General features: G+C 42.9%; 1 protein-coding gene across 1 annotated transcript in view; it reads right to left on the bottom strand.

The window, feature by feature from the left end:
- Positions 1-7,190: 7,190 nt before the first annotated feature.
- Positions 7,191-25,387, bottom strand: part of dnai4 (dynein axonemal intermediate chain 4) — a 34,619-nt gene continuing 16,422 nt past the window's right edge. Inside the window, exons 4-17 of the mRNA XM_053437194.1 lie at positions 23,871-23,977; positions 23,436-23,592; positions 23,065-23,192; positions 21,068-21,232; positions 19,640-19,825; positions 19,356-19,510; positions 18,471-18,557; positions 18,195-18,349; positions 17,815-17,975; positions 16,261-16,379; positions 14,351-14,449; positions 13,436-13,662; positions 13,200-13,353; positions 7,191-8,188 (exon numbers count right to left, since the gene is read on the bottom strand). Coding sequence (XP_053293169.1) covers positions 8,144-8,188; positions 13,200-13,353; positions 13,436-13,662; positions 14,351-14,449; positions 16,261-16,379; positions 17,815-17,975; positions 18,195-18,349; positions 18,471-18,557; positions 19,356-19,510; positions 19,640-19,825; positions 21,068-21,232; positions 23,065-23,192; positions 23,436-23,592; positions 23,871-23,977 — 1,945 coding nt within the window. The 3' untranslated portion in view covers positions 7,191-8,143. The remainder of the gene's footprint in view (positions 8,189-13,199; positions 13,354-13,435; positions 13,663-14,350; positions 14,450-16,260; positions 16,380-17,814; positions 17,976-18,194; positions 18,350-18,470; positions 18,558-19,355; positions 19,511-19,639; positions 19,826-21,067; positions 21,233-23,064; positions 23,193-23,435; positions 23,593-23,870; positions 23,978-25,387) is intronic.

Below are 25,387 nucleotides of genomic sequence, written 5' to 3'. Positions count from 1 at the left end.
GGTTCAGCAGAGGCTGAGTAGGCAGCAGCAGTGTCAGCAGCGTCAGCAGACTCACAACCCTGACTCTGAGGAAGGGAAACAGGAGACCATGTCCCGCCTTGTATCAAGCATGGATGACCTGTCAATCAACAACACCCTCTTCAAATGGGAAGTCAGTGGATTTCTATTATTGTACACATTTAAACTTATAAAGACATTTGATTTACAGTATATTCATCATTTGATCATGAATTGATTCTACTCTTCCCTCACCCCTCTCTCTGTTTGTGTGTGTAGAATAACTGCAAAGAAAGTAGTCTGAATCAGGGAGACAAACTGAGAGAACTGAAGGGAAAGAGATCAGTTTCTTCCTTCTCAAGGTACACTGATGTGTGTGTATGTGTCTACGCCTCTCTCTTCTGGTTTCCTCTCACTCTCCACTGTCTCAACTGTATCAAAGAGTAGTATTGTGTTCCTACTATATTGTGGGTACAAGATTATCGGTTCATGTTATCATATTTTTGGGTCATCTCCCAGAATCCATCACTTCAGGTTGTTATCTTGAATGCTTCGATAGCATCAGATATATTTAATATGAGTATTTTATTTATGTTCTGTGTGTATGCTATTGTGAATAGAAATGTTCTGCTTGCGTTAGTCAGTAAGCATCGGGGTTTTGTGTGTCATCTTATTTTATTATACTATTATAACCCATTACTCCTGATTGTGTTTGTTATACAGGTTACACTTCTCAAAGGCCTTCCCATTGCACCATCCTCCCACCACCTAAGTCCCCTAAAGTCCCCCTCTCCTTCTCCTCTTCATCCTCCTCGAAGAAGCTTGAGCGAAGTTCCTCCTCCTCTGTCACACATTTCAAGAGGTCTGTGTCTTTTTTTCCAACTTAGTCATCCAGATCAAAAGTGCACAGTGTGACACTTACCCTCTGTCTATGTCTCTCTCCCCAGCCCCTTCAGCCTCCGTCTGTTCAGCACCAGGCCGGCTGTAATTCACTGACAGATGAATCATGTCAGAAGCCACACCAGTTCTCCACCAACATTCTGTGGCTATCCAGGCCTTGAAAATCAATCAGTCGTGACATGCCTCGCGCATATGTCTGTCCCCCTAACATTGTATTTATTAATGCAGGGATTCAGAGAAAGCGGTCAACTTCAAGGTGGTGAATGGGTGACATCACTGCACTGTGGAAAACATCCTGCCTCATCCCTGTTCCAAAGAAGCCACACCCCAGTGTGCTGAATGACTTCAGGCCAGTAGCCTTAACATCACACATCTCAAAGACTATGGAACGACTGCTTCTTCACATCCTCAGACCCCAGGTTCGCCATGCACTCAACCCGCTGCAGTTTGCCTACCAGGAGAAGATGGGTGTGGAAGATGCCATCATCTACCTTATAGGGCACACTCGTGGGGAAGAAGACGACAGCCTTCACGCGGCCTTCCCTGTGAGTAACAAGAGATGGTGCAAGACCAACTTGTGAAACGAATGTCGCCAACCAAACAAAGAGCTGGCAGGCCAAAGAACGGAGAAGCGCCCCACTCAGGACGCACGGTCATCCCGACCGTCGAAAACCGTGGTCTTCCAGTGCTCCAACTCAACGTCGAGGGCCTCACCACCGCCAAACTCGAAATCGTACGTCACCTGGCTGATTCCAATGGGGCAGCGGCTGTTCTCCTGCAGGAGACACACTGCACTAACAATAACATCCTCAAGATGCCAGGTTTCCATCTCGCTGGGTCCATTCACAGCAAGCAGCACGGAGTGGCAACCTTCGTGAGGACTGAACTAACCTGGTCAGCCACTAGCCAATCCCCACCAGGCTCCAACATCGAGTGGCTGGTTACTAAAATCCAGGAAACTTCAGTCATCAACGTATATAAGCCCCCACCATCAGAGCTGTCTGCTACGTCACTCCCGCCCATAACTGCCCCCGCCATCTACGCAGGTGACTTCAACTGTCAACACACAGACTGGGGTTACAACTACACAACATCAAACAGAGTGGCGCTGAGTGAATGGGCCTCCAACACCGATGCCCTGCTACTGTACGACCCCAAGGAGCAGCCAAGCTTCTTCTCTGCACGCTGGAACACCTCTACCAACCCGGACCTGGCCTTCGCTGTGTGCCGGAGCAATGACCCGAAACCGGAGAGACGCGTCCTAGACAGGTTTCCCCGCTCACACCACCGACCGTCCATCATTAAAGTCCCATCACTGGTGCAACCGGTACCAGGGAAACCTGTCAAAAGATGGAACTTTCGAAAGGCCAACTGGGAGTCATTTGCTCAGGAGACAGAAAGAAGGATTGCTAGTCTGCCAGAACCTGATGCAGCCAACGTGGACACCGCCTATGAAGCCTACTGTAAGGTCCTCCTAGGAGCGGCAAAAAAGACCATCCCACGCGGCTACAACAGGAACTACATCCCTGGCTGGGACGAGGAGTGCAGCCGCCTCCTGAGCACCCACCAGAGGGCTATCTCCAGGGAAGATGTGGATGCGACTGCAGAAGCACTGCTTCAGAGACTGGACACCACACGCAGAGACAGATGGACTGAAGTTGTTGAGTCAATTGACTTTACCCACTCTAGTCGGAAGGCGTGGCAAACCATCAACCGGCTAACAGGCAGATGCACAAAGCCCCCAAGCTGCCCAGTCACAGCAGATGCCATCGCGTCCGAGCTCCTGAAAAACGGTCGCTTCCCAGACGCAGACAAAGATGTTGCCCGTCTGATAACGCAGGAGGTGACTTCCCTCTCCAGGGTGGCCAGTGCGGATTCCAACCTCTCAGGAGAATTCACAGCAGACGAACTCAGTAAGGCCATGAGCAAGCTCAAGCCAGGCAAAGCTCCAGGACGTGACAACATCCACCCAGAGTTTGTTATGCACCAGAGCACAATAACATCCAGCTGGCTCTGTGCATTCTTCTCATCCTGCTACCAGAGATGCAAGCTGCCCAAGATCTGGCGCTGTGCTTCTGCAATCGCCCTGCCAAAGCCAAACAAACCTGCGGAAGACCCCAAGGCATACCGACCCATATCGCTGCTCTGTGTTCCATTTAAAATCCTGGAAAGAATGATCCACTGCCGCATTGAGCCAGTGATTGACCCACAGCTTCCACAGGAACAGGCCGGTTTCCGTCGCGGTAGGTCCACAGTGGACCAGGTTACACTTCTGTCTCAAGACATCGAGGACAGCTTCCAGGATAATGAGAAAGCTGGGGTAGTGTACCTGGACTTGACCGCCGCGTACGATACCGTCTGGCACCGCGGACTTCACCTGAAGCTGTTGAGGACAATAACCGATCGACATATGGTGAAATTCATCATGGAGACATTGTCTAACCGCAGTTTTGTCCTACAGACCAGCGATGGCCAGCGCAGTAGGCTAAGAAGACTACGGAACGGTGTCCCACAGGGCTCGGTCCTTTCTCCGATGCTGTTTAATATTTACATCTATGATCTACCAGACACAGCATCCAGAAAGTACGGCTACGCAGACGATCTCGCAATCATGCTGAGAAGACCCACATGGAAGGCAATGGAAGACGGTCTCAACCAAGACATGGTCGTCCTAGTAGCCTACCTACGAAAGTGGCGCCTGCAACTCAGCACCAGCAAGACTGTTACAGCAGCATACCATCTCTGCAACAGAGACGCCAAGAGGGCACTAGAGGTATACACCAACCACAAGCGCCTGGAGTCCCAGCAAGCGCCTAAATACCTTGGTGTGCGTCTGGACCGGACACTGACCTTCAAACAACATCTCGAAGATGTCCGGGCAAAGACAATATCAAGGGTCGCACTGATCCGTCGCCTCGCTGGCACAACCTGGGGAGCCACTGCCAAGACACTATGGGTATCCACCCAAGCCCTGGTCTTTTCAGCAGCGGAGTACTGTGCCCCAGTATGGAGCAGAAGTCCACACACGAAAATGGTGGATGTGGCTATCAACAACGCCCTCCGGATCATCACTGGATGCCTGAAGCCTACCCCAATCGTCCTGCTGCCAGTCCTAGCAGGAATCGCACCGGCTGGCCTACGACGAGAGGCTGCCACTCTCGTCCTGGCAAGGAAAGCACGGAAGCATGACTGGCACATCCTCCATGACACCACAGAGACAGCAGCTCCTCTGAGCAGACTCAAGTCCCGCCACCCTTACAAAAGGCGGCACAAGAGTTGCTCCGGTCCACCACTGAGGACCTGTCCAAAGATGGATGGCTGGCGGCAGCCTGGAAACAGGAGTGGGAGAGGGCTGGGCCAACCCAAATCCACCACTACATCTTGGATCCAGGAGATGGAGCCACAGGAGACCTTCTTCCACGCCGGCAATGGACTCTGCTGAACCGTCTGCGTACTGGGGTCGGTCGGTTCAAATCTTCAATGAAGAAGTGGGGCCTGGCAGACAGCGCTGCATGCGAGTGTGGTGCCCCTGAACAGACTGTCGAACATATTATGACCACCTGCCACCTACACAGACCACCCTCGGAAGCCGGCCTCTTTGACGTGGGACCAGAGACAAGGGCATGGCTACAAGACACTGAGTTGGACCTCTGATGTTACACGAGAGAGAGAGGCACACTCGTATTTGGACAAGGAGAAATGTGCTGTGAGAATCATGTTTTTTGATTTCTCCAGTGCCTTTAACATCATCCAGCTCTTTCGACTGAGTGAGCTCTTGCAGATGGGTGTGAACGTCCACCTGGTATCCTGGATCACCGACTACCTGACGGAGAGACCACAGTTCGTCAGGCTGAAAGACTGCGTCTCTGAGACTGTGTCGTGCAGCACCGGCGCTCCACAGGGGACTGTGCTCTCACCAGTCCTGTTCAACCTGTACACATCTGACTTCAACTACAACTCGGAGTCATGCCACATCCAGAAGTTCTCTGACGACTCTGCTATTGTGGGATGTATCAGAGATGGCCAGGAGGGGGAGTACAGAAGCCAGGTGGATAACTTTGTGCAGTGGTGTACACATAACAACCTGCAGCTGAACACCAGTAAGACCAATGAGATGGTGGTGGACTTTAGGAGGTCTCAGCCTCCTCTGCTTCCAGTCTCCATCGAGGGGGTCAGTGTGGAGGTGGTCAACACCTTCAAATATTTAGGAGTCAATATGGACAATAAACTGGACTGGTCAGCAAACGTGGATGCAATTACAGAAAGGGTCAGAGCCGGCTCTACTTCCTGAGGAGGTTGAGGTCGTTCAACATCTGTAACAAACTCCTGCGCATGTTCTACCAGTCTGTTGTTGCCAGCGTCCTTTTCTATGCTGTTGTGTGCTGGGGAGGCAGCATAAAGAGGAGGGATGCGAAGCGACTGGATAGGCTGTTGAGGAAGGCGGGAGCTGTTGTTGGCTCTGAACTGGACTGCCTCACAACAGTGGCAGAGAGTAGGACCCTGAGTAGGTTGTGGACTATCTTGGACAATGAGCACCACCCACTTCACAGAACTCTCATAGGACAGGGGAGCTCATTCAGTGGCAGACTCCTGTCACTGTCATGCTCATCCGAAAGGCTGAGGAGGTCCTTTGTCCCCAGGGCCATTATGCTTCATAACGCCACACAGAGGGAGGGGGGGGAGAGATCTTCCCCGCATGAGTCGACCGATGAGTCGACCACATTCGTTGCATCTATTGCACTTCTGTCCTTCCTGGGAGAGGGATCCCTCGGCTCTCTCTGAGGTTTCTATGTATTTTTATCCTGTTAAAGGGTTTTTTAGTAGTTTTTCCTCACTTTTGCTGAGGGTTAAGGACAGAGGAAGTCACACCCTGTTAAAAGCTCTGTTAAAGCCCTATGAGATGAATTGTAATTTGTGAATATGGGTTATACAAAAACAATTTGATTGATTGATTGATTGATATTCCTATATATTTAGATATTTATATATATATATATTTTTCTGCTGTTTTTATATATATACAGTTTATATTTTATTGTACTATCCACTCCAGCAGCACAAGAACACTTTCACAAGAACACTTTCCTACTGGACACTGACACAATCACATCATTGCATTCCATTCTTAATCTTAATCTTAATCTGTAAATATGTTTCTCCGGATGTGATTTATGTGATTTATGTATGTATGTCAGTGATGTGTTAAGTGTACAAGCTACTGGACGATCTGAATTTTCCACGGGATTAATAAAGTATCCATCCATCCACCATGGTGGTGGGTCATTATTAATTTTCACCATGTGATTAAAGGACTAGCACCATATCCTCTTATCTATAAAACAACTTGAGCCTGAGGATGATGTTTGTTATGTAATTACATGAAAGTAACGACTTATCTGTCAGGAAGGAGAAAACAGAGAAAATGAGTGAACGTTGAATTTTTCACATCAGTCAGCTTGGCAACATCCAGTCATATATGGTCAAGTGCACTGTGTGGCCCCCTGAAATGTTCATTCATAATAACTTTGCTCCTTGGATTTCTTCAGAGCTCTCTCAAAGAACAGCATCATTACAAAAGTGAACAATTCTTACATTAATGTGACACCTTGTTCAAACAATGGAACAATAACAACAGCAGTGCAGTGGAACAAGCTCATGTGTCTCTCAACTGCAACTGCACTTATTTTTAGAAGTTTAATGCACTAAATGTTTCTAAACAAAAAAATAACATTAAATAGTTTATCAGCTAATTGCAGAGTGTGCACAGATTACATTCAAATCGAATTAATCAAACAAAGCACAGGAACAATAATTATAATATTCTGTACAAAATGTTTTAATTTGTTTCTTGAATGTTTGCTTGGTAAATGCTGGAAAATGACTGAAGCAGAACATAAAGTTTATATTCTGAGAGGGGTATGAGGTAGTGAGCAACCGGTGATGCAGGTGAGAAACTAGATCCAAATTTCACTTTACAGAACTTTACATCACAGAACTTCAGTGTAGCAGAAAGTGACCTTAAAAGTTACAGCACCATAAAGCATTAAAATTGTCTCTCTCTTGTCAATCTCAGTAACAAAATCTTTAAACGTTTGCTTTTAACAGTAACTGATTCCAAAATGTCTACTCTGTACTTATGAATGTATTCTTTTTAATTTCTTGATATTTATCAGAAACTTGCAGAGACATTTGCAGGGGCAAGGGCTCAAGCGAGAATAATGGCACTTCTCATAATTATTTAAAAAAATGATTTTTATTAAAGTTGAATATAGTAGAACATCTCTGACGTACTTAACACTTTAGTTTATTACCCTCAAACTCACTCAATTGGTAAATAATTAATAGTTCACAAATAGACAGTGGTTTTCTTTGGTATTCACTCTCACAAGATAAACAAGAAAGGTAATAACGATGCATCTTCATGTGTTTCAATGTATCACATCCTACATTTCACTGCACATAGCTACTTTTCATCAGTTAATTAGTTAATAAAATCAGTCAAATACGAAATCTCTTTTATTTAGAAAGTGCTTTAAAAAGAATTAGTGACTGTTACTGCAAGTGTGTTGTAATTTAAAGAATAAGGTTTTAAAAAATCTGACTACAACAATAAGTGAATGACGTTGGTCAGTGATCTGCAAAGTGATTTGTAATTCATTCAGTTTAGACTGAGTTTGTGTGCTGCACCTAAGGATTAAAATGAAAAACTCTTGTTTGAGCCTTTACTGTATCAAGGTGGCCCCGCCTGGCCCCCCTTAGCAAAGCCACTGCACTGAGGCACAATACTCCACTGGTCAACAAGTAACTGCCCCTCTGATGTCTTCTAATCATTTCTCTTAGAACTGATCTTTATAAAAACCTGCTGAATTCATATTTATGTTCCTGGATAAACAGGGCGTCGCTTCCTCTGCAACAATGACGTTAAAATACGGCGTTACCGCTAACCCTTACGTCTTGTGTTGTGTAGCAGGTTAAACATGTGTGTTATAAACTCTAGAGCGATTCAAACAAACAGAAAGTAAACGTCAGTGCTGGTGTTCATTGTTAAAGTGTAAAGTGAGCGCAGGAGTGAGTAGGAACAGAGACTCTGACACACCAGATCTTTAATGAGCGTCTGTCCTGGTGCTGAAGCAGCAGGAAAGCATCCCAGAAAAAGGGCAGGGGCTCAAGACCCCATAGATGTCTATGTGTTCACCTGTATGGTATTTAAACATGTATTCCAGTGAGACAGCCATTTGGTTTCTTCCTATCTGGAAGCTGCAGAGCGGATGAGGTCTTCTAGAATATCCACCTGAAAGAAAAGATGCAGAGACACCTTCGATTGTCATCAGATATCTTTGTCTCTGGCTGACTTCTAAACTGCATTTAATGTCTCAAAGCTAACTAATGCACATTAACACAACGAAGAGTGGTAGCATGTCAATAATATTCAAGGATTTCATAGTTTGAAATGCAGATGTGTCATGATTAAATGGACAGTATTTATATAGCTCTGGAAATAATTAAGAGAACACTCCAAATTTGTCTTAAATCAGCATCTCTATGTGTTGGGCAGACATTCCATTCCAGTGTCCAGTTTCCAATAAAGGCAGACCTGATTCTACTTAATGACGTACTGATTTGGTGATCACCTGAACCAAATCTTATTCAATGAAGAAAAGTATAAAAAACTGTGCTGTGGTCATCACTATCCTCTTGCAATAGGACCAGCTGGAAGGCAGAAACAGGGCTAGTACTACCTCAAAAGTATTTTGAATAACAAAAAGTGACTTAACCGTGCCAAAAGAGTTTAAAAGAAAAGTTAGAGTAAGCCAGTAAAGGTTTTACTGGCAGAGGTAAACAGTGAGCGTCGGTTCTATCCTTAAAATTTCAAAGGCGGCGGATCATAAGAACAAGGTCAATGAGCAGACATTAGGGACAACAAAGTTACAGACCGGCAGAGGACGAAAAAAATTCTCCACTCACTGGGATGACCACCAACTCATTTGAATGTCACTCAACAACCGTAGGATGACATCAAGTAACCTCCAAAAAGAATGGCAAACGGCAGCTGGGGTGAAGTGCACGGCGAGGACGGTTAGAAGAGGCTTACAAGCCACAGTGTCTCCTGCATACATGTGACTTCTTATATCAGCTTCTGTGAGGACAGCTTTGTTCCATCACGCACCAGGGTGAGTTACAAAAATGACAAACCCTGGTTCACAGCCAAACTCAAAAAGTTAAGGTTGGAGAAGGAAGAGGCGTTCAGGAGTGGATTCAGAGACAGGTTTAAAGATTTGAAATACAGGTTTAGCAAGGAGGTGAGAGAAGCTAAACATATGTACTCTGAGAAACTGTGTGTATGTGTCCACAAAAGCCAGAAATGGCGTACGCAGAAGAAAATTCTGATTTATAAAACCATGCGCACGCACACCTGCATCTAATTTTCATTTTATAAATCACAGTCCACCTGGAAATTGTTGTACTTGGATCTGCCTCATACTCCGCCCTCTACAAGGCCACATTCATCCGTGAATGCTCATTTTAAAGCATCTCATGAATATTAAATTATGCTGCTGACCTATGGGTTACCCATTGTGAGTCATGACAGTTACAGCATCAAGCGATGAGAAGAGTAAGGAAAACTTTCTGACACTGACATCGGGAAGTTTGTTAGTGAGGTGGAGGTGAAGAGAGATATTATGGGGCAGCAGTGATGTCATTAATAAATAAAGTAGATGGATACACTGCTGCTGCTGCTGTTAATACTGTGAGTGAGAGTGAGGACGATAGAGAGAACGGAGCCTGAAATAAGAAAAGATCCGATTCAAAGTTGGAGGCAAAAAAAAAAAATAGTCAGAATATGGAGGAACTTGTTGTATCTCATATTCGTGTTTTAATCATCCAAACTGCAGGATTATTACATTCAGAGACAGCAGTGATGTCCACAATCTATAGAATTTAACAGAATTATTATTATATGCTTGTGTTTGTACTGGGATGGTTTGGTTCAGTCAGTCGATCTGTGTGATACCGGACTCAGTTTAGCTGTGATCACAGATCACAGATCACTACAATCTTAATCAGCTGATCAGACATCGCTGAACCCTTGTTTCCTCCTCATCCTTCCATTCGCGTGCATCCATCATGCGGAATTACGCAACAATGTCGCAGCAGTATTTATTTATTGAGAGCAATCGGACCGATTACCTCACATCAGTGGATTTTAACCTCCACTCTTGGATATTATTTGGAATTTAAATGTTTTTTATTTATGTTTTGTAAGTGATTTCAAGGTCGCTCTGTGTGCTCTGTGCGTCTAGTGGCAAAGTCAAGTTCACTGCAAAGATTTGATAATACACCCACATTGTTAGAGGATATTATTAAAATCTATAAATGACTTGGTTCTGTAACTCCGTTGTTTAATGGAATCTGAATGGAATTTGCTGTAAGTTGTTCAATATATTTTGCAATTAAAAGGAAGTGTGGAAGGAGCACAACAAAAACTATTGGTTTTCATGTACAGTGGGGCACAGCCACAAATTGTGCAAGTTCTCCCACTTAAAAAGATGAGAGATGCCTGTAATTTTCATCATAGGTACACTTCAACTATGAGAGACAGAATGGGGGGAGAGAATCCAGGAAATAACATTGTAGGATTTTTAATGAATTAATTGGTAAATTCCTCGGTAAAATAAGTATTTGGTCACCTACAAACAAGCACGATTTCTGGCTCTCACAGACCTGTAACTTCTTCTTTAAGATGCTCCTCTGTCCTCCACTTGTTACCTGTATTAATGGCACCTGTTTGAACTAGTTATCAGTATAAAAGACAACTGTCCACAACCTCAAACAGTCACACTCCAAACTCCACTATGGCCAAGACCAAAGAGCTGTCAAAGAACACCAGAAACGAAATTACAGACCTGCACCAGGCTGGGAAGACTGAATCTGCAATGGTGTGAAGAAATCAACTGTGGGAGCAATTATTAGAAAATGGAAGACATACAAGACCACTGATAATCTCCCTCGATCTGGGGGTCCACGCAAGATCTTTCCCTGTGGGGTCAAAATGATCACAAGAACGGTGAACAAAAATCCCAGAACCACATGAGTGGACCTAGTGAATGACCTGCAGAGAGCTGGGACCAAAGTAACAAAGGCTACCATCAGTAACACACTAAGCCGCCAGGGACTCAAATCCTGCAGTGCCAGACGTGTCCCCCTGCTTAAGCCAGTAGATGTCCAGGCCCGTCTGAAGTTTGCTAGAGAGCATTTGGATGATCCAGAAGAGGATTGGGAGAATGTCATATGGTCAGATGAAACCAAAATATAACTTTTTGGTAAAAACTTAACCTGTCGTGTTTGGAGGAGAAAGAATGCCGAGTTACATCCAAAGAACAGCATACCTACTGTGAAGCATGGGGGTTTGATGATCAAATTATATTGTAGTGATAGGTGAGCCAGTCACTCTGATTGGAGAGCATGGGTGCAAAGACTTATGGGACTGTTAAGAGTCCTGGTTACATTTAGTTGGATGTTATTTTAGTAATGAATTAACGTTCTTTCTTGGTTTGTGGGATTTCTGTGTTTATGTGTTCAGGATTAAGATTAAGATTAAGATGCATTTATTCATCCCAAACACATGCACAGTCATGCAAAGGCACACTCATGCAGGTAGGGAAATTTAATCTCTGCTTTTGACCCATCTTGTGCAGTACACACAGAGCAGTGAGCAGCCGCGTACAGGCGCTCGGGGAGCAGATGTTGGGGGAGTAAGGTGCCTTGCTCAGGGGCACTAGACAGGGTAGGGAGACTCTTGGATTTTTGGACAGATCAATCCAGGTTCGTCTTTTGTTGTCTCTCCGTGGAGTCGAACCAGAGACGAACCAGAGACCTTCTCTGCCCATAGTCCAAGTTTCTGCCACTAGACCACCGCCTCTCCCTCTCCATGATGAGAAATTGAGTTTATGTTTACTGATAAATGTAGCCAGAATGACTGTGGGGTATGGTGTCTTTGATCGAGTTCATCAGAAAGAGGTGGATAAAAAACATTTACACCATGTCAATTTTAAAAGGTAGGGCTTGGGAAAACATTTTACCTCAAGTCAGTGTGTGTTACTGCCACATTGTCATAATAATCCTGGGAAATTCAGAGGATTTGTAACAATCTATTGCGGTATAAACTACAGTTGTTAAACAGATTCAGTGTAACTGAAAGTTGTTATGTCAATTAGCATTGTGAGTTATTAACTAACGCCGGGGTTCACCCCGGAAGCTGAAGCGCCGTGCTGCGCTAAGGCTGCCTCACGCCGTGCAGCGATCGTTTCGGTGTCGAGTCTATTTTTTGCGCTTGACGCGAGCGTATCGCGCCAGGAAACACACTGAAAAATGATTTGAAACGATATTGATTTTATATTATATAAATTATCAAATATGCATCCCATAATTTGAATCCCCCTTCTGTTGTCCTGGAGTTTTAATTTTACCAATGACATTATTAAATGTCCCCCTCTGCCCATCCACTACAGCCACACAAGCAGTCATAAAGATGAGAAGAGAGAGAGTGGGGGGGGGGCTCCTTATTCTCCACATAGGCTTGAGTGGAGAATACGTAATTTACCCTCGACACCCGACATTTAACGGAGCAAACAGCGGAGAAGTTCTTCAACATGGATGACATTAAATTAATAATTGAAGTGGAGAAGTACAGTGAGTTGTATGATCCTCGGAACATGTATAAAGACAACACCAAAAAAGACAAATGTTGTAACGCTGTTGCTTAATGTTGGAGCAACAAGTAAGTATATGCTTGAATACTACTGGATCAACGGGTGATATTATTAGCGCTGCCCGGCGGTTCAGCGTTGCTTCAGTGTCAGGTGTGAACAGCCAAGTGCCGGCGCGATAGGGATTAGGACGGCGCTTTGGCTTCGCCTCCGCGTTCTCTATTCCTCTTTCAAAATGAATGCGCTGTCGATGTCTTCTAAAACAGACTCAATGGCAGCATCTATACATCTCAGCTCTCCAGCGGCAGGTATGTTTGTTGAAAACAAATTCAACCCAAGCGCACTTTGATGACGTGGTTGATTACGTTACTGTTGATCATCTGTCCATCATCGTATAAAGCCCGCCCTGACAATCTGATTGGTCCGAACAGTTTCTGTTTGGGCATAATTTCTCCCCAACGGAGCGACTCCAGACCGAACTTCCCGACTTCAAATGTTGTGGGCGGGGCTAAGTTCGTCTGGCATCCAAGCTGTGTGTATTGGGCAACCCTGAGAATGTACCAGTGTGCCTTGTCACTTGTGCTAGAGTTTTACCTGGCTGCTCTCTCCCACACTGAGGTTCTTGAGCTGGTAAACTGTCACTTGTCCCTCGCTGTCTCCTACCAGGACACTACCTGTGTGTGAGGCAAAAAGCAGGGACCTCATCATCACACTAGTGGCAGCAGGTTGCACAGCAACTGGGTCGAGGCTGAAGGAGAGAAACGGGATATGTCACAGAAACAAAAAGGCTTAACTTTAATGAGACTGGTTGTCATTTCGGTCTGACTCACACGCTTGAATTCAGGTCCCAGATCTCGAGCTGTCCCTCATTAACAGCCCCAAATACAGTGGCCCACTTTGGGGACCACTTGATGTCGTACACTGCCCTCTGGACTGAAGTGAAACCTAACATGGGATGAAGGTGGTCCTGCTTCCACAGCTGGATGGTCCAGTCAGAGGAGCAGCTCAGAAAAACGTCAGGACTGAGTGGACACCAAGCGACACAGTTCACAGGACACTGATAGGGCAAAAGATATCAACATTACAGAGCTTCTGAGGTGCTTACACAAAGTGCCTCATCAAAAACGTTTGTGAATTGAACAACCAACAGTAGTGGTGTTGGAGCCATATCTAATGAGCCTGTTTTGGCTGTTGCTGATGGGCCGGGACTAATACCAGCCAATGATGTAGCAGACGGCTGGCAGGAGGTTAATTGAACCTGGTGTCCAACAAACGACAGATGCCGCAGAGAAACAGGTTTGCCCTAAGTTTGTTGATTATCTTGAATTACTGTTTGTTGTTTTGCTACTTTGAACTTGTACATCATTTTACTTAATATACGTAAAGCTACTTTTGATTTGATCTGGACGTAAGACCACCTCATATAGACGCATTTAGACTCCATGCAACATTCATCCACCTAATCTGTGCAACGGGACCTGGAAGCAAATCAACTGATGGTAATCAGATGATAAATATATGCATGTTGGAAGTCTCATATGGCGTCTGACCGGAAAGTGGTAATAACTGAATACAAACCTAGCAAAAAGTCGCAACATCAGGAAACAGATGAGGGGCCAACTAAACAAAGCGTTGTGTTATTGAGCATTGATGGTTTTTATGAGCACACACTCACAGGAAATAAAATATAATCTTGGTTATAAAGTTGTTTGGGTAGTAGAGCTTTTCAACCCTGAAGAACTCACAAAGTGTTTCCTGAAAGTCTCCAGAAACTGCTGACTGTTGGAACAGGAGCACTTGTGGATGTGACCGTCCCACGTTCCAGCCAAGTAGAGACTGGAGTCCTGATGACATGATGACAACAGTCAAATCATTAATTCATCTACAGTTGAGATCAGAAATATTCAACCCCCCAAAGACTTTAAGGATTTATCAATTAAAGTTGACAGAATCTTGCTCTTTGAGCAAGATTCTGCTTCGGATGACTTCTTTATGAGTTGAGTGATACAGAAAATCAACACGGAAAATGCATGATGTAGTATTTGTGTGTAGCAGTATATTTTGTTAAGATAGCCATGTCACAATTATTCGACCCCTATATAATATTGTTGTTTTTAAAGCTGTCTGACAGTTTTTTTGTCCTAAAGTTGAGTTGAAACATTATTAAGCCTTTGGGAACTCTATACTGATCCTTCATTTGCTTCAGCTGTGATGCATATATAAACCCCACCCATGAAGGTATTCAAGGTGAACTGCAATCATGGGAAAGACAAAGGAGCTTCCACAAAAGCTGAGAGAGGAGATTATTTCATCACACCTGAAAGGCCTTGGGTAGAAGAAGATTTCCACAAAAAATTATATTCCAAGAGACATTCGGGAACATTATAAGGAAGTTTAAAACTTATGGAGCAGCTTCAAACCTGCCTGGCCGTGGAAGAAAGCCCAACATTTCATCCATGACCCTCAGCAACTTAGTCAGAACAACTCAGATAAACCCCTGTGTGACTGCAAGACACCTACAGGATGACCGGATGAAGGCTGGTACAAGTGCGTCAGTGGCAACTATAAGACGTGCACTGAATAAAAAGGACTTCATGGCCGGCTTCAAGACACACTCAGCTCTTGACCACAAGGAACATCAAAAGTCGACTAGAATATGCCAGGAGGAATTTGGATAAGACTACTGAGTTTTTGGTGACAGTTCTATGGACTGCTGAAACCGGAACTGTTTGGACGTATGGACCAGCGGTATGTCTGGCGTCTGAAAGGCCAAGCTTATGACCATAAGAATACCATCCCCAAAGTCCAGCATGGAGGTTGGTCAAATATAATGTTGGGCTATTTTTCTGCGGCAGGAACTAGCAATCTTTATTGTGTACATGGCATCATGGATTCACAGAAATACCCGGCCATTTTAAAGAGGAATGTGATTCCTTGTGTTGACAAATTAAACCTTGGTGATCATTGGACTTTCCAGCAAGACAATGATCCAAAGCAAATCCTCCAAGTCCACCAAAGCTTGGTTGAGAAAAAGATCCTGGAACGTCCTGGAGTGGCATTCACAGTCACCAGATTCAAATTTGATTGAAAATCTTTGGTAGGATTTAAAGAAGGCAGTTGCAGCATGGAAGCCATCAAACATCACTGATCCAGAGGCTTTTGCACTTGAAAAATGGGCAAAGATTACAATCGAGAGGTGTAAGAAGCTTGTCCGCACTTATCGAAAACGTTTTTAAGAAGTCATAAAAGCTAGAGGATGCGCCACAAAGTACTGAAGCTGGGGGGTTGAATAATACTGCACATGCACATGTGTTGAAAGAGTTACATTTTTCATTTGAACTTCAAAGTTAAGTCAACTTCTGTTGTCAAAATAACTAAAATACGCAACAACAAATATCTTTTGTTGTTTGATGAGGTTTTTTTGTCATTTATTGTCATTATCTGTCATCCACATCACTATAATGTATATTGAGGTGAGGGGGTTGAATATTTCTTTGCAACTGTATCAGAGTAGGAGAAACACACATCCTGTGCAACTAATAACTGGAACTGCATAAACATGTCAGCAATCAGAAACAATCTTTGTAGTACAGTACACTACTGTAGCTCGTCTGCATTAAGACTATAATCTGCTGGATCCCTGCTACAAACTTACTGTTGGATGGAAGTCAAAGCACAGACCAGGAGTCAGTGCTGACAGAACACTTTCTGTCTTGTCTTTGTTCCTTCCAGCCTTCTTCTTCATATTATGAATCCTCTTGAGCTTCATAAGGTCTACGAAAGAAGATGCAGAACTGATTTGGATAATCATGTAATAACAATACACCAACATTTTTATCATTTGATGTATGGTTTTTTTTCTTTACAGGGAAGCTAAGTATGAATATTAATTTAACACATTCTCATAACATATTTAACAAGACAAACTGTAAATGTAAAATTATACATTTTCAAATGCATCAGCTGTTGATTGTATTGTAGTGTACTTATTCTGAGCATATATGTTTCAATCAATCAAAATATATTTGTATAGCTCATATTTATAAATGACTGTTTTCCTCCCAGGCATAAACAATCTGTACATGGTTAACAGTGTTAACCATAAATAGAACAAGTGTATCAATGTCTTAGTATTTATGGAAAGCTAACGTTTAAAGTAAAGTAAAGAGTGAGATCTAAATGAACTCCTTCATCAGGTTAGTGAATGGGTTAAATTGGGGCTGTGCAATTAATCTAATTTTAATCGTGATTTAGATTTTTGGTTCAAACGATCTCCAAACTAATATAATCGAGTCCAAACGATTTATTTGGCATTTTTTCCCGAAAGAAACACGCATTCGCAATTCAGTCCTTCCCCCAAAGCATTCAACGCGGCCCTGCTGACTGGCACTCTCAAGCAGCTGTAAAGTGAAGGAGTCGAGATGTGTGTTTGGTGACCGGTATTTAAAAAACAGCGCGAGTGGAAAATGGCAGAGGGAGGGCAGCCCAGTTTGATCAACAAAAAGGGTAAAAAAAGTTATCTTGTATGGGAACACTTCAGGTTCGAAGAATCCAAGAAGCAGCACCAAACAATGTGCAAGATTTGCTACAAGGTGATATCTGCGCCACTTGGCAAAACAACAAATCTTTTCAACCATCTGAAACTAAGAGTTAATTGATGATACTTAGCTCAGTTAACCAGATAACGGCGGGTTATTCCATTCTCAAGCGCGCAGCCGCCTGGCTGTTCACAACGGACCCGCATTTCTCCGGGGTAAATTATAATGGGCCTCATAGCCATCCCCCCCCCCTCTTTCTCTCTCTGTCTGTCTGCTTGTGTACATGTAGTGGGGGGCAGATGGGGATATTTAATAATGAGAGGAAAATCAGGAGAAATTGAAACTCAGAAACTTCAGAGTGTTTCCTGGCGTGATTCTCAGTTATAAAAGTGTTTTTTTGGAGAGAAATACTGAATAAATGCATCATGTTTTCAAACTCAAAAGTAATCGTTTGAATAATCGGGATTTCATTCTCATTTTCTCATCTCATTTTCGTCCGCTTATCCGGGGTCGGGTCGCGGGGGGAGCAGCTCAAGCTGATTTTTTCCATAATCGAGCAGCCCTAGGTTAAATCTGAATTCATGTAAACTCATTGTCTAATTGTCTATCAACATGTACTCTGAGCAGAACTGACAGTGCTCAAATCACCGCCTGCTGCTCAATACACGTACCTATGCAGTCAAGGCCACTGTTGAGGACAAACCAGATGCTGATCCTACCATCAGCAGCCACAGAGAAGAGCACCTCCACCTTTTCCTCTCCTATTAAACTCAACTTTTGTTGAGTCCATCTGAGCTGCCGCACTGGACCCAAGTGCTTCTTGGGACACTCGCTGCACAGAGACAAAGACACAAAGAGGACCATTGTACCTAGCATCAAAAAGAGCTTTATTATCTGTGCGTCATCTCAGAGCTGCAAACGGAAACACGTGCGCACACACACACACACACACACACACACACACACACACACACACACACACACACACACACACACACACACACACACACACACACACACACACACACACACACACACACACAGTCCTCACCTGCTGCTGATCACTTGCCACTTTTTGTCTTGACTCTGTACATTGTAGATAGCGATGCTGCCATCATGCATCCCCACAGCCAGCTGACTGGGGTTGTTAGCTGAGAAGTCCAGAGAGGTCACAGCGCTGTCACAGTGGACAACACGCTCCGGCCACTGTGGATGAGCACATATCACAACTCCCCCATCAATTTACTTTACATTGTATGTGGCTGACTGAGGTAGCGTGACGCCTGGAAGTCATGGAAAGTAAATAAAGGTAAAAAGAAACACTTACTGTGGGGTTTTTGAGGGACCAGCAGCACACCAGGCCAGGTTTCAGGTCACTGGAAACCAATTCACCATAACCCACGGCTAGGAGGTCCTACCAGAGCACAAGAAGATATCTCTTAATCAGTAGAATAATTAAATTATTTAACATCCAAGGACAGATGCGATTTACTGTCTCACTTTCTTCTAATAGCATCTGAACAAAATGCTGTTCCTGCAGATGATGAAAAATGTTCTTAGTTACTTTGGCTAATGCACAGACCTCAATGCGATGCAATGAAAACTACTGAGAAAAATTTCTGTACACTATGTCTGCAAAATGTCATTAGTGTTGTAAAATCTGCCTTTTTACATCCATCGTGCAACACAATTGAAAATTGTATTTACCTCCACTGTATGTTGGATGTATTTATAACATATTATCGGCACATCTGGATTACCCTGCTATCATATTTCTATAAAGAGGCATGACATAACTGCTCCCAAAAAGTCAAGCCAAAGCACATCTGTCGCCGCCTTATAGCTGGCTGCAGTTTAGGTAATAAATCCTGCCATTGACAGGACCTCCCTATCGCTGTTCCATCCCCGATAACTAATGCGCAGAATCTGGCTGCAAATGTGCAAGATGGTGGCGTTCATATCCAGGACATTTTAGCTTAATTTCTGGATAGTGGTAGGAGTGTGGAGACGCGTCATCCCTCTTTACCTATACTACATGATCTCAACCCAGTTATTAGGTTTAGTTCACTGATTAAATTAAACCAAAGGTCTGCTGTGGTCAGTGAAAGCTGTTTGCCCTTGAATAAAAAACAATTGTCCAAGCAAAGCTTGGTCAATCGTCCTCAGACACAGGAACAGGCAAATCATCCTCCTACACACACATAGCCTTTACCGGGTTCTTCTTGTTCCAGGCCATGCTGCTAACACTGTGTCCTCTGCTGAGCTCACAGCTGAAAGTCCACAGACGCTGCAGAGCAGGAGACCCACAACGTTCTGCATCCTCCTTCCTCTGCTCCATGGTCCCAGGCTTCACCGGACTGTCTGGGTCTGAAACAATCAGTGATCACAGCTGGGTCTGACCACTAAGCAGGTTAATTTACTTCCATTGCCACCTGTATACACACGCTTGTGCATCAGTGATTCTAAAGTGGAAGAATGTATGTAAATGTGTGTTACCTTCCAGTACAGGCAGCTGTCTGTGTACAGCCAGGTTAGGTTGAAAGATATTTCCAAGGATGCATCTCTCCATTACCAGTAAGCAGTATTGGAAATTCTCTGAATGCATGATAAGCTGCAGGTCTGACTCAGAATTCAAGGTGTTTCCAAACACTTCCACATCCTTCAGTGAGCTAGCAGCACTGGCTGAAGAAAAATGTAAGAACATTTATACATAACAGTTGTTGCAAATCTTAATCTGAATCATTACAGGATGATTATTCCAACTGGTAGAGGCGGATGGCTGCCTACAGTGAGTCTATAGCAGGGGTCGGCAACCTTTACTATCAAAAGAGATATTTTGCCCCTTCTTCGACCAAATAAAATTTGTCTGGAGCTGCAAAACATATTTGATAACACAGCTTATAATGTTTTATATATATTTCTATACTCAGTGTTGTGCCAGTTCACACTTAAAAATAACTAGTTCAAAGTTCAGTTCATGCAGATAAAATTTAACTAGTTCAAGTTCATAGTTAATTTTTCTAACAAACTTCATTGATACAAAAATGAACTAGTTCAAGTTAAAAAAAATTATTTGGATGATTTAGATGACAAACTTACAATCATGTATTGTAAGTTTGTCTTGTTTTGTACCGAGCAAAACATGTTGACGAGTCATTTTTCAGGATGTTTAAATACAGCCTCATAAACTCTGGAGCGAATCAAACAAACACTAAGTTACTTGATGTACTGATCAGGTCGTGATAACTAGTGATGAGTGTTTATTAGTTTAAGTGATAGCAGTGTGAAGGAGAACACAGAAACTCCAACTCGGTACAAACCAATTGCAGGCTTCTGCTCTGATCATCATGATCATGAGACGCTGTGACCAGAGACAGTCTGTGTTTTCACTGTTTCCACTGTTCTTCAACAAAGTCACTGACCGGCTGATTCAGGTGGGGGGGGGGACCCTGTGTGTGTGTGCGTGCTGTCTGGGAGCACACACACACAAACAAACATTTTTGAGTGATGTTTACTCTCGCTGTAGTGACTGCTATCACTATCAGTTCAGTTCATCGTTCACGAAAAATATGAACAGACTGAGAGCCACTGCAGAGGTCCTCAGAGTCGCGGGTTGACGACCCCTAGAGGTTTTGGAGGTTTCTTCCAGTTTTTTTCTCTCCACAGTTTCCTCGTTAACGGAACTGTTGAGTTTCTCTATAATTCTCTAAGGTCTCAACCTTACTATGTTAAGTGCCTTAAGATGATCTATTTTGTCAATAAGCCTTTCACAAATACAATTTGAATTAATTTATGCTTTGTAATGATATAGTGTACATTTTTCTGTACATGTACACCAGTAAATAATCCACAGTAACATCATTATGTAGGCTGGAATTATACATGAAAAACCCCAGACAGAAGCAGAGTGTCTTTGATTGTTACCTATGCTGGCTGTGCTGCCCAATGACATGCCCCTCTCTGCACCTCTGCTGATGTTCACGACAGCATCTGGATAGGTAGGTTTCTCTGGTTCAGGACTGTGCACAGTGTCATCCTGCTCAGGGCTGCACAGAGTGTCATACATGTCCCAGTTGTTGACAGTCGTGGCTGTGTAAACAAGTGTTGATTATATACAGTCAGAGGTGTAAAAAGTACTAAAATATTGTACTCAAGTAAAAGTACCTTTACTTTGATGACATTTTACTTAAGTACAAGTAAAAGTACCCATCCAAAAATCTACTCAAGTAAAAGTAAAAAGTAGTTCATTTAAAATGTACTTTAAGTAAAAGTTACTTAGTTACTTTCAACAACTTGATGGGGGCCGATCCTATACAGTGCAAAAAGGACAAGGGGTCATAAATCCAATCCAAAAACAGTTATTTTTAATTAAAGGAGAATCTTTACATATATAAGTGCAATGACATTAAAAATGTCAAACACTAAACATTTAACATTTCAACGCAACATTTAAGAAGTTCTGGGAGGACATGTCAAGACATGAACCACATGACAGCTAAAATAAAAAAGTTAAAATGCCGCTGTCCCACTGTATATTTAAACTTTTGGTTAAACTTTGGTCCACCTTTAGAGCTCTAGTGTATAATCTCTTGTTGAGTTTGAACAGCAGTGAACAGCATCCAGCACAGCTGAAGAATCGCTCGCAGGCGGCCGAGGCAGGTAGGCCAGTAGACTATTGAGTTTCAGGCAGTGTTGTTCAAAAGAACGCGTTCATTAAACACGTTCATTTTTATGAGAACGTTGAACTGAACGCAACTTAATGACAAATAAATCGAACGCTTGCACCATGTCGTTGCGATCGTTGTTGTGTTTATTTGAAAATAAAGCAGTCTTACAGGGCAAAATACCGTCTGAAAGTTACAATTCGGTTTTTGTGGAAAATCATTTGAAAAAAATATAAAGGGGGGGCGCCAGGAGTGTAGCTTGCATAGAGCTCCAAATGTTCTAGGGTGTAGCGCAATGATTCTCAAACTGTGTGGTGCGGAGGCATAACAGGTGGGGCGCGCGACCGGGAGGGGAAAATGCGAGGCGGAACTAATATTATAGCCGAACTAACGTGTTGACGTCCGCATCTCTTTAACGGCGGAGCAGTAAACAAGTCGCTCTTTCGCCGTAGCCAGGGGTCGACAACCCGCAGCTCTGCAGCCGCTCTGCAGCCGCTCTGCAGTGGCTCCCTGTGCAGTGTTCTGCATGTCGCGCATATTTTTCGCGAACAGTGAACTTTACGATAAGTTTTCATATGTTGAACATGCACGTTAGGGAACGTCATCCACTCTATGCAGCATCTACCACTGCAGTGAGAATTGCCTTGCGCCATGAACTATGTTTTTTTTTACTCAGTAACGGATGTAATTTCCAATGTAGCGAAGTACAATACTTCAGTCAAGATCTACCTAAGTAAAAGTAAAATTACCCATTTCAAAAACTACTCAAAAAATTACAAAGTACACAAAAAAACTACTCAATTACAGTAACATGAGTAAATGTAATTCATTACTTTACACCTCTGTATACAGTACAGATGAAACAATGAACATACTCTATTTGTAAGTGTAAGTTAGTAGGCACAAACTTAAGCTGCAACAATTTCTCAATATCTCGATTCATAATTGGGTAATTGCTTAAGAATAAGTGTATTATTTATCATTTTCATCTTCTCAAATGTGAATATTTACAGATTTAATACTTTTCTGTTATAGAGCACTAAAGATATTTGGGTTTAGTACAAAGCAATGACTGTATCTTAGACACTGGAAAAAGGGTGTTGGGCTTGTTCACCAGCAACTCTCTGACCATAGCTACTTTTAGACATGCACTGAACTCTGATTGAACCAGAGCAGTGATATGTTGGACAAGACACATCATATTAACACTCAATAACATTAAGATTGTAAACTGTGAGAAAAAATAATGATCCTTACCTGTGTCCACCATTACCATGCCATCGATCTGGACATGTTTGTTCTTCACTGCTTCGTTCAGTGTCTGCATTGATCGATCATTGCCCATTCTGTTCCTGCAAACTTCAGCATACTGATTGTTTCTCTCTCTGTAATAACAAGGTGAATATGAGACCAACTTTTTTAAACCAAAAGATAAAAACTGATCAATTTGACTCACATAGCCACAGCTATCTGTGTAATCGCCGTAGAATCGTCACTAATCAGGACTTTTTAATACCTAAGTCTCTGCAGTTCTGCATTAGTATGTGTCCCTTTGTATAAACTCTCTTCTTCAGTCAAAACATATTTTAAGTGGTCAGGAAATTCATAAGAAGGACTACTTTGCTTACAGGATAACTTCTGCATCATCAGTATCCACTGACACAACATAGCAGGGTATGTCCAGCAGTGAAATGCTGTCCGTCTCAGAGAGGTAGACGTCTATGACTTCTTTTAACATTTCTTCTGTAACCAATTCTTTCACAGTGTCTTTCTTCCCTTTCACATCTGGCAAGGGGTAAAAAACACAAAAAGGACAAAAAGTACAGCATGTTAAAGCTATCTTCCATAGATAGCTGGGACACTCAGTCATTATGACATGTAACTGTATTATACTGCATTTAGTTTAAATAAACGTAGTGTCATGTAACAATCGTAAAGTATAATCTAAAAAATTGTTATAGCAATCAAGACCAACAAGTACTAGAACAAAAGCAAGGAAATTGTAAGCATGCATTTTTCTGTGTGTATAATTGTTGTAGACAAAAGTGATTATTGTGTTGAACCTGGGAAGTTGATAGGCATGTCTCGTTTGGAAAATGTTTCCTCAATGTCCTCATTCATGGAGTCTATTGTAGACTGGCTGGATATCCTGCTACTTCCCAATAGTGACCTAAGAAAAACACAAAAACAACAAGGTGTGACCGTAGTGTGGCGTCAAGATTTTGTTATTCACCATCAAAACAAAGGCTGGTATATCTTGGACATACGTGGTCCAATTGACTCCAAACTCCAATGTATGACACGAGTCCCAGCCTGACGTCTACACAGAAATCATAACTTAAAATCACAGCGCCCCATGCTGGCAACAGGAAATGTCTTGTTTTTTGCAGATCTTAAACTTTGATGTACTTCTCCACGGTCTTTGACCGCAACTATGTTAAACTTAATAAGAAGGGCCTCAAGACATTGATGATGAAGTCTTAAAAGAACTGTGAGTTTTTGTCTAACACCATGTTAGTGGTTTGGCTTCAAATTTCAACAAGTCGCTATGAAACACGAAATTGCCGAAACTCCAGTGTACTTTGTTCAATCTCCCTTTTACTACACGTGTTTGTAAAAACAGTCCCCCCCCCTGAAGTCATTCATATGATTTTAAGGAATGGGCGGGGCAAATAGCTGAAAAGTGCCACCTAAAGAGCAGCCCTAATAACATGATTGAACATGTAAAAAAATTGGTAGGGACATGTGTCATTTCATTACGAACAAAAAACAATCTTGGGTCGATATGCTAGGCCAGAGGTAAGCAACCTTTACTATCAAAAGAGCCAGTTTGCCCCCTCTGGCTCTTTTGTGAAAACACGCAATGCTCTATTATGTTTTCATACCTAGTAGTGTATCAACCCTCTCTTACTAGTGAACACTAATGATACAGATTTTTAAACTGAGAACTTAAAACCGCAGGAATATAACCATTTTCAACCAAAGGTATTTTCTCCCATTATATGATGAATATTCCTTCCCCTTTCCACAAGGCTCCATTATCAGCAAAGAGGGGCCGCCCAATATCAACCTGAACTTGAGAGAACACATCATTCATCATATTTGAAAACAATATTAAACTAATGACACTGTCCTGAGGAGTTCCAGTTTCCACCAGATAGCTTCCTGATAAAGCTGTCCCAATTCTTACGTGAATAAACGCCAAATATAAAGTCTCTGATCCAATATGTCCATCTACTGTCTTCTTCCTCTTTTCTTAATTCCCTGTTTTTCTTAATAACATATCAAAGACTGTCAATATGTATATGATATATCCATATAGCCATCTAAGTCTATATGAAGCGATTTAAAGGAGTATATTAATGGATTGATGGATTAAAGGCAATGCCTTTGACCTTGCCTTGAAGAAGACACACCTTGACGTTGTGGCAACCTAGCGTGACACCACCCATTGGTTTGTGAACTCCTGTTTTGAAGCCGAGAGTTTTCGAAGCTCCATCTTGGCACTTTGGAGCCAGGCTGAGACGTAACAATATTTTGATCAAAGAGAGGAGTCGGGTCTCACCTCTGACCTCCAACT

This window comes from Pleuronectes platessa, chromosome 13, assembly GCF_947347685.1.
Source record: "Pleuronectes platessa chromosome 13, fPlePla1.1, whole genome shotgun sequence".
Classification (NCBI taxonomy): Eukaryota; Metazoa; Chordata; class Actinopteri; order Pleuronectiformes; family Pleuronectidae; genus Pleuronectes; species Pleuronectes platessa.
This window is presented reverse-complemented; position numbering and strand designations above follow the sequence as displayed.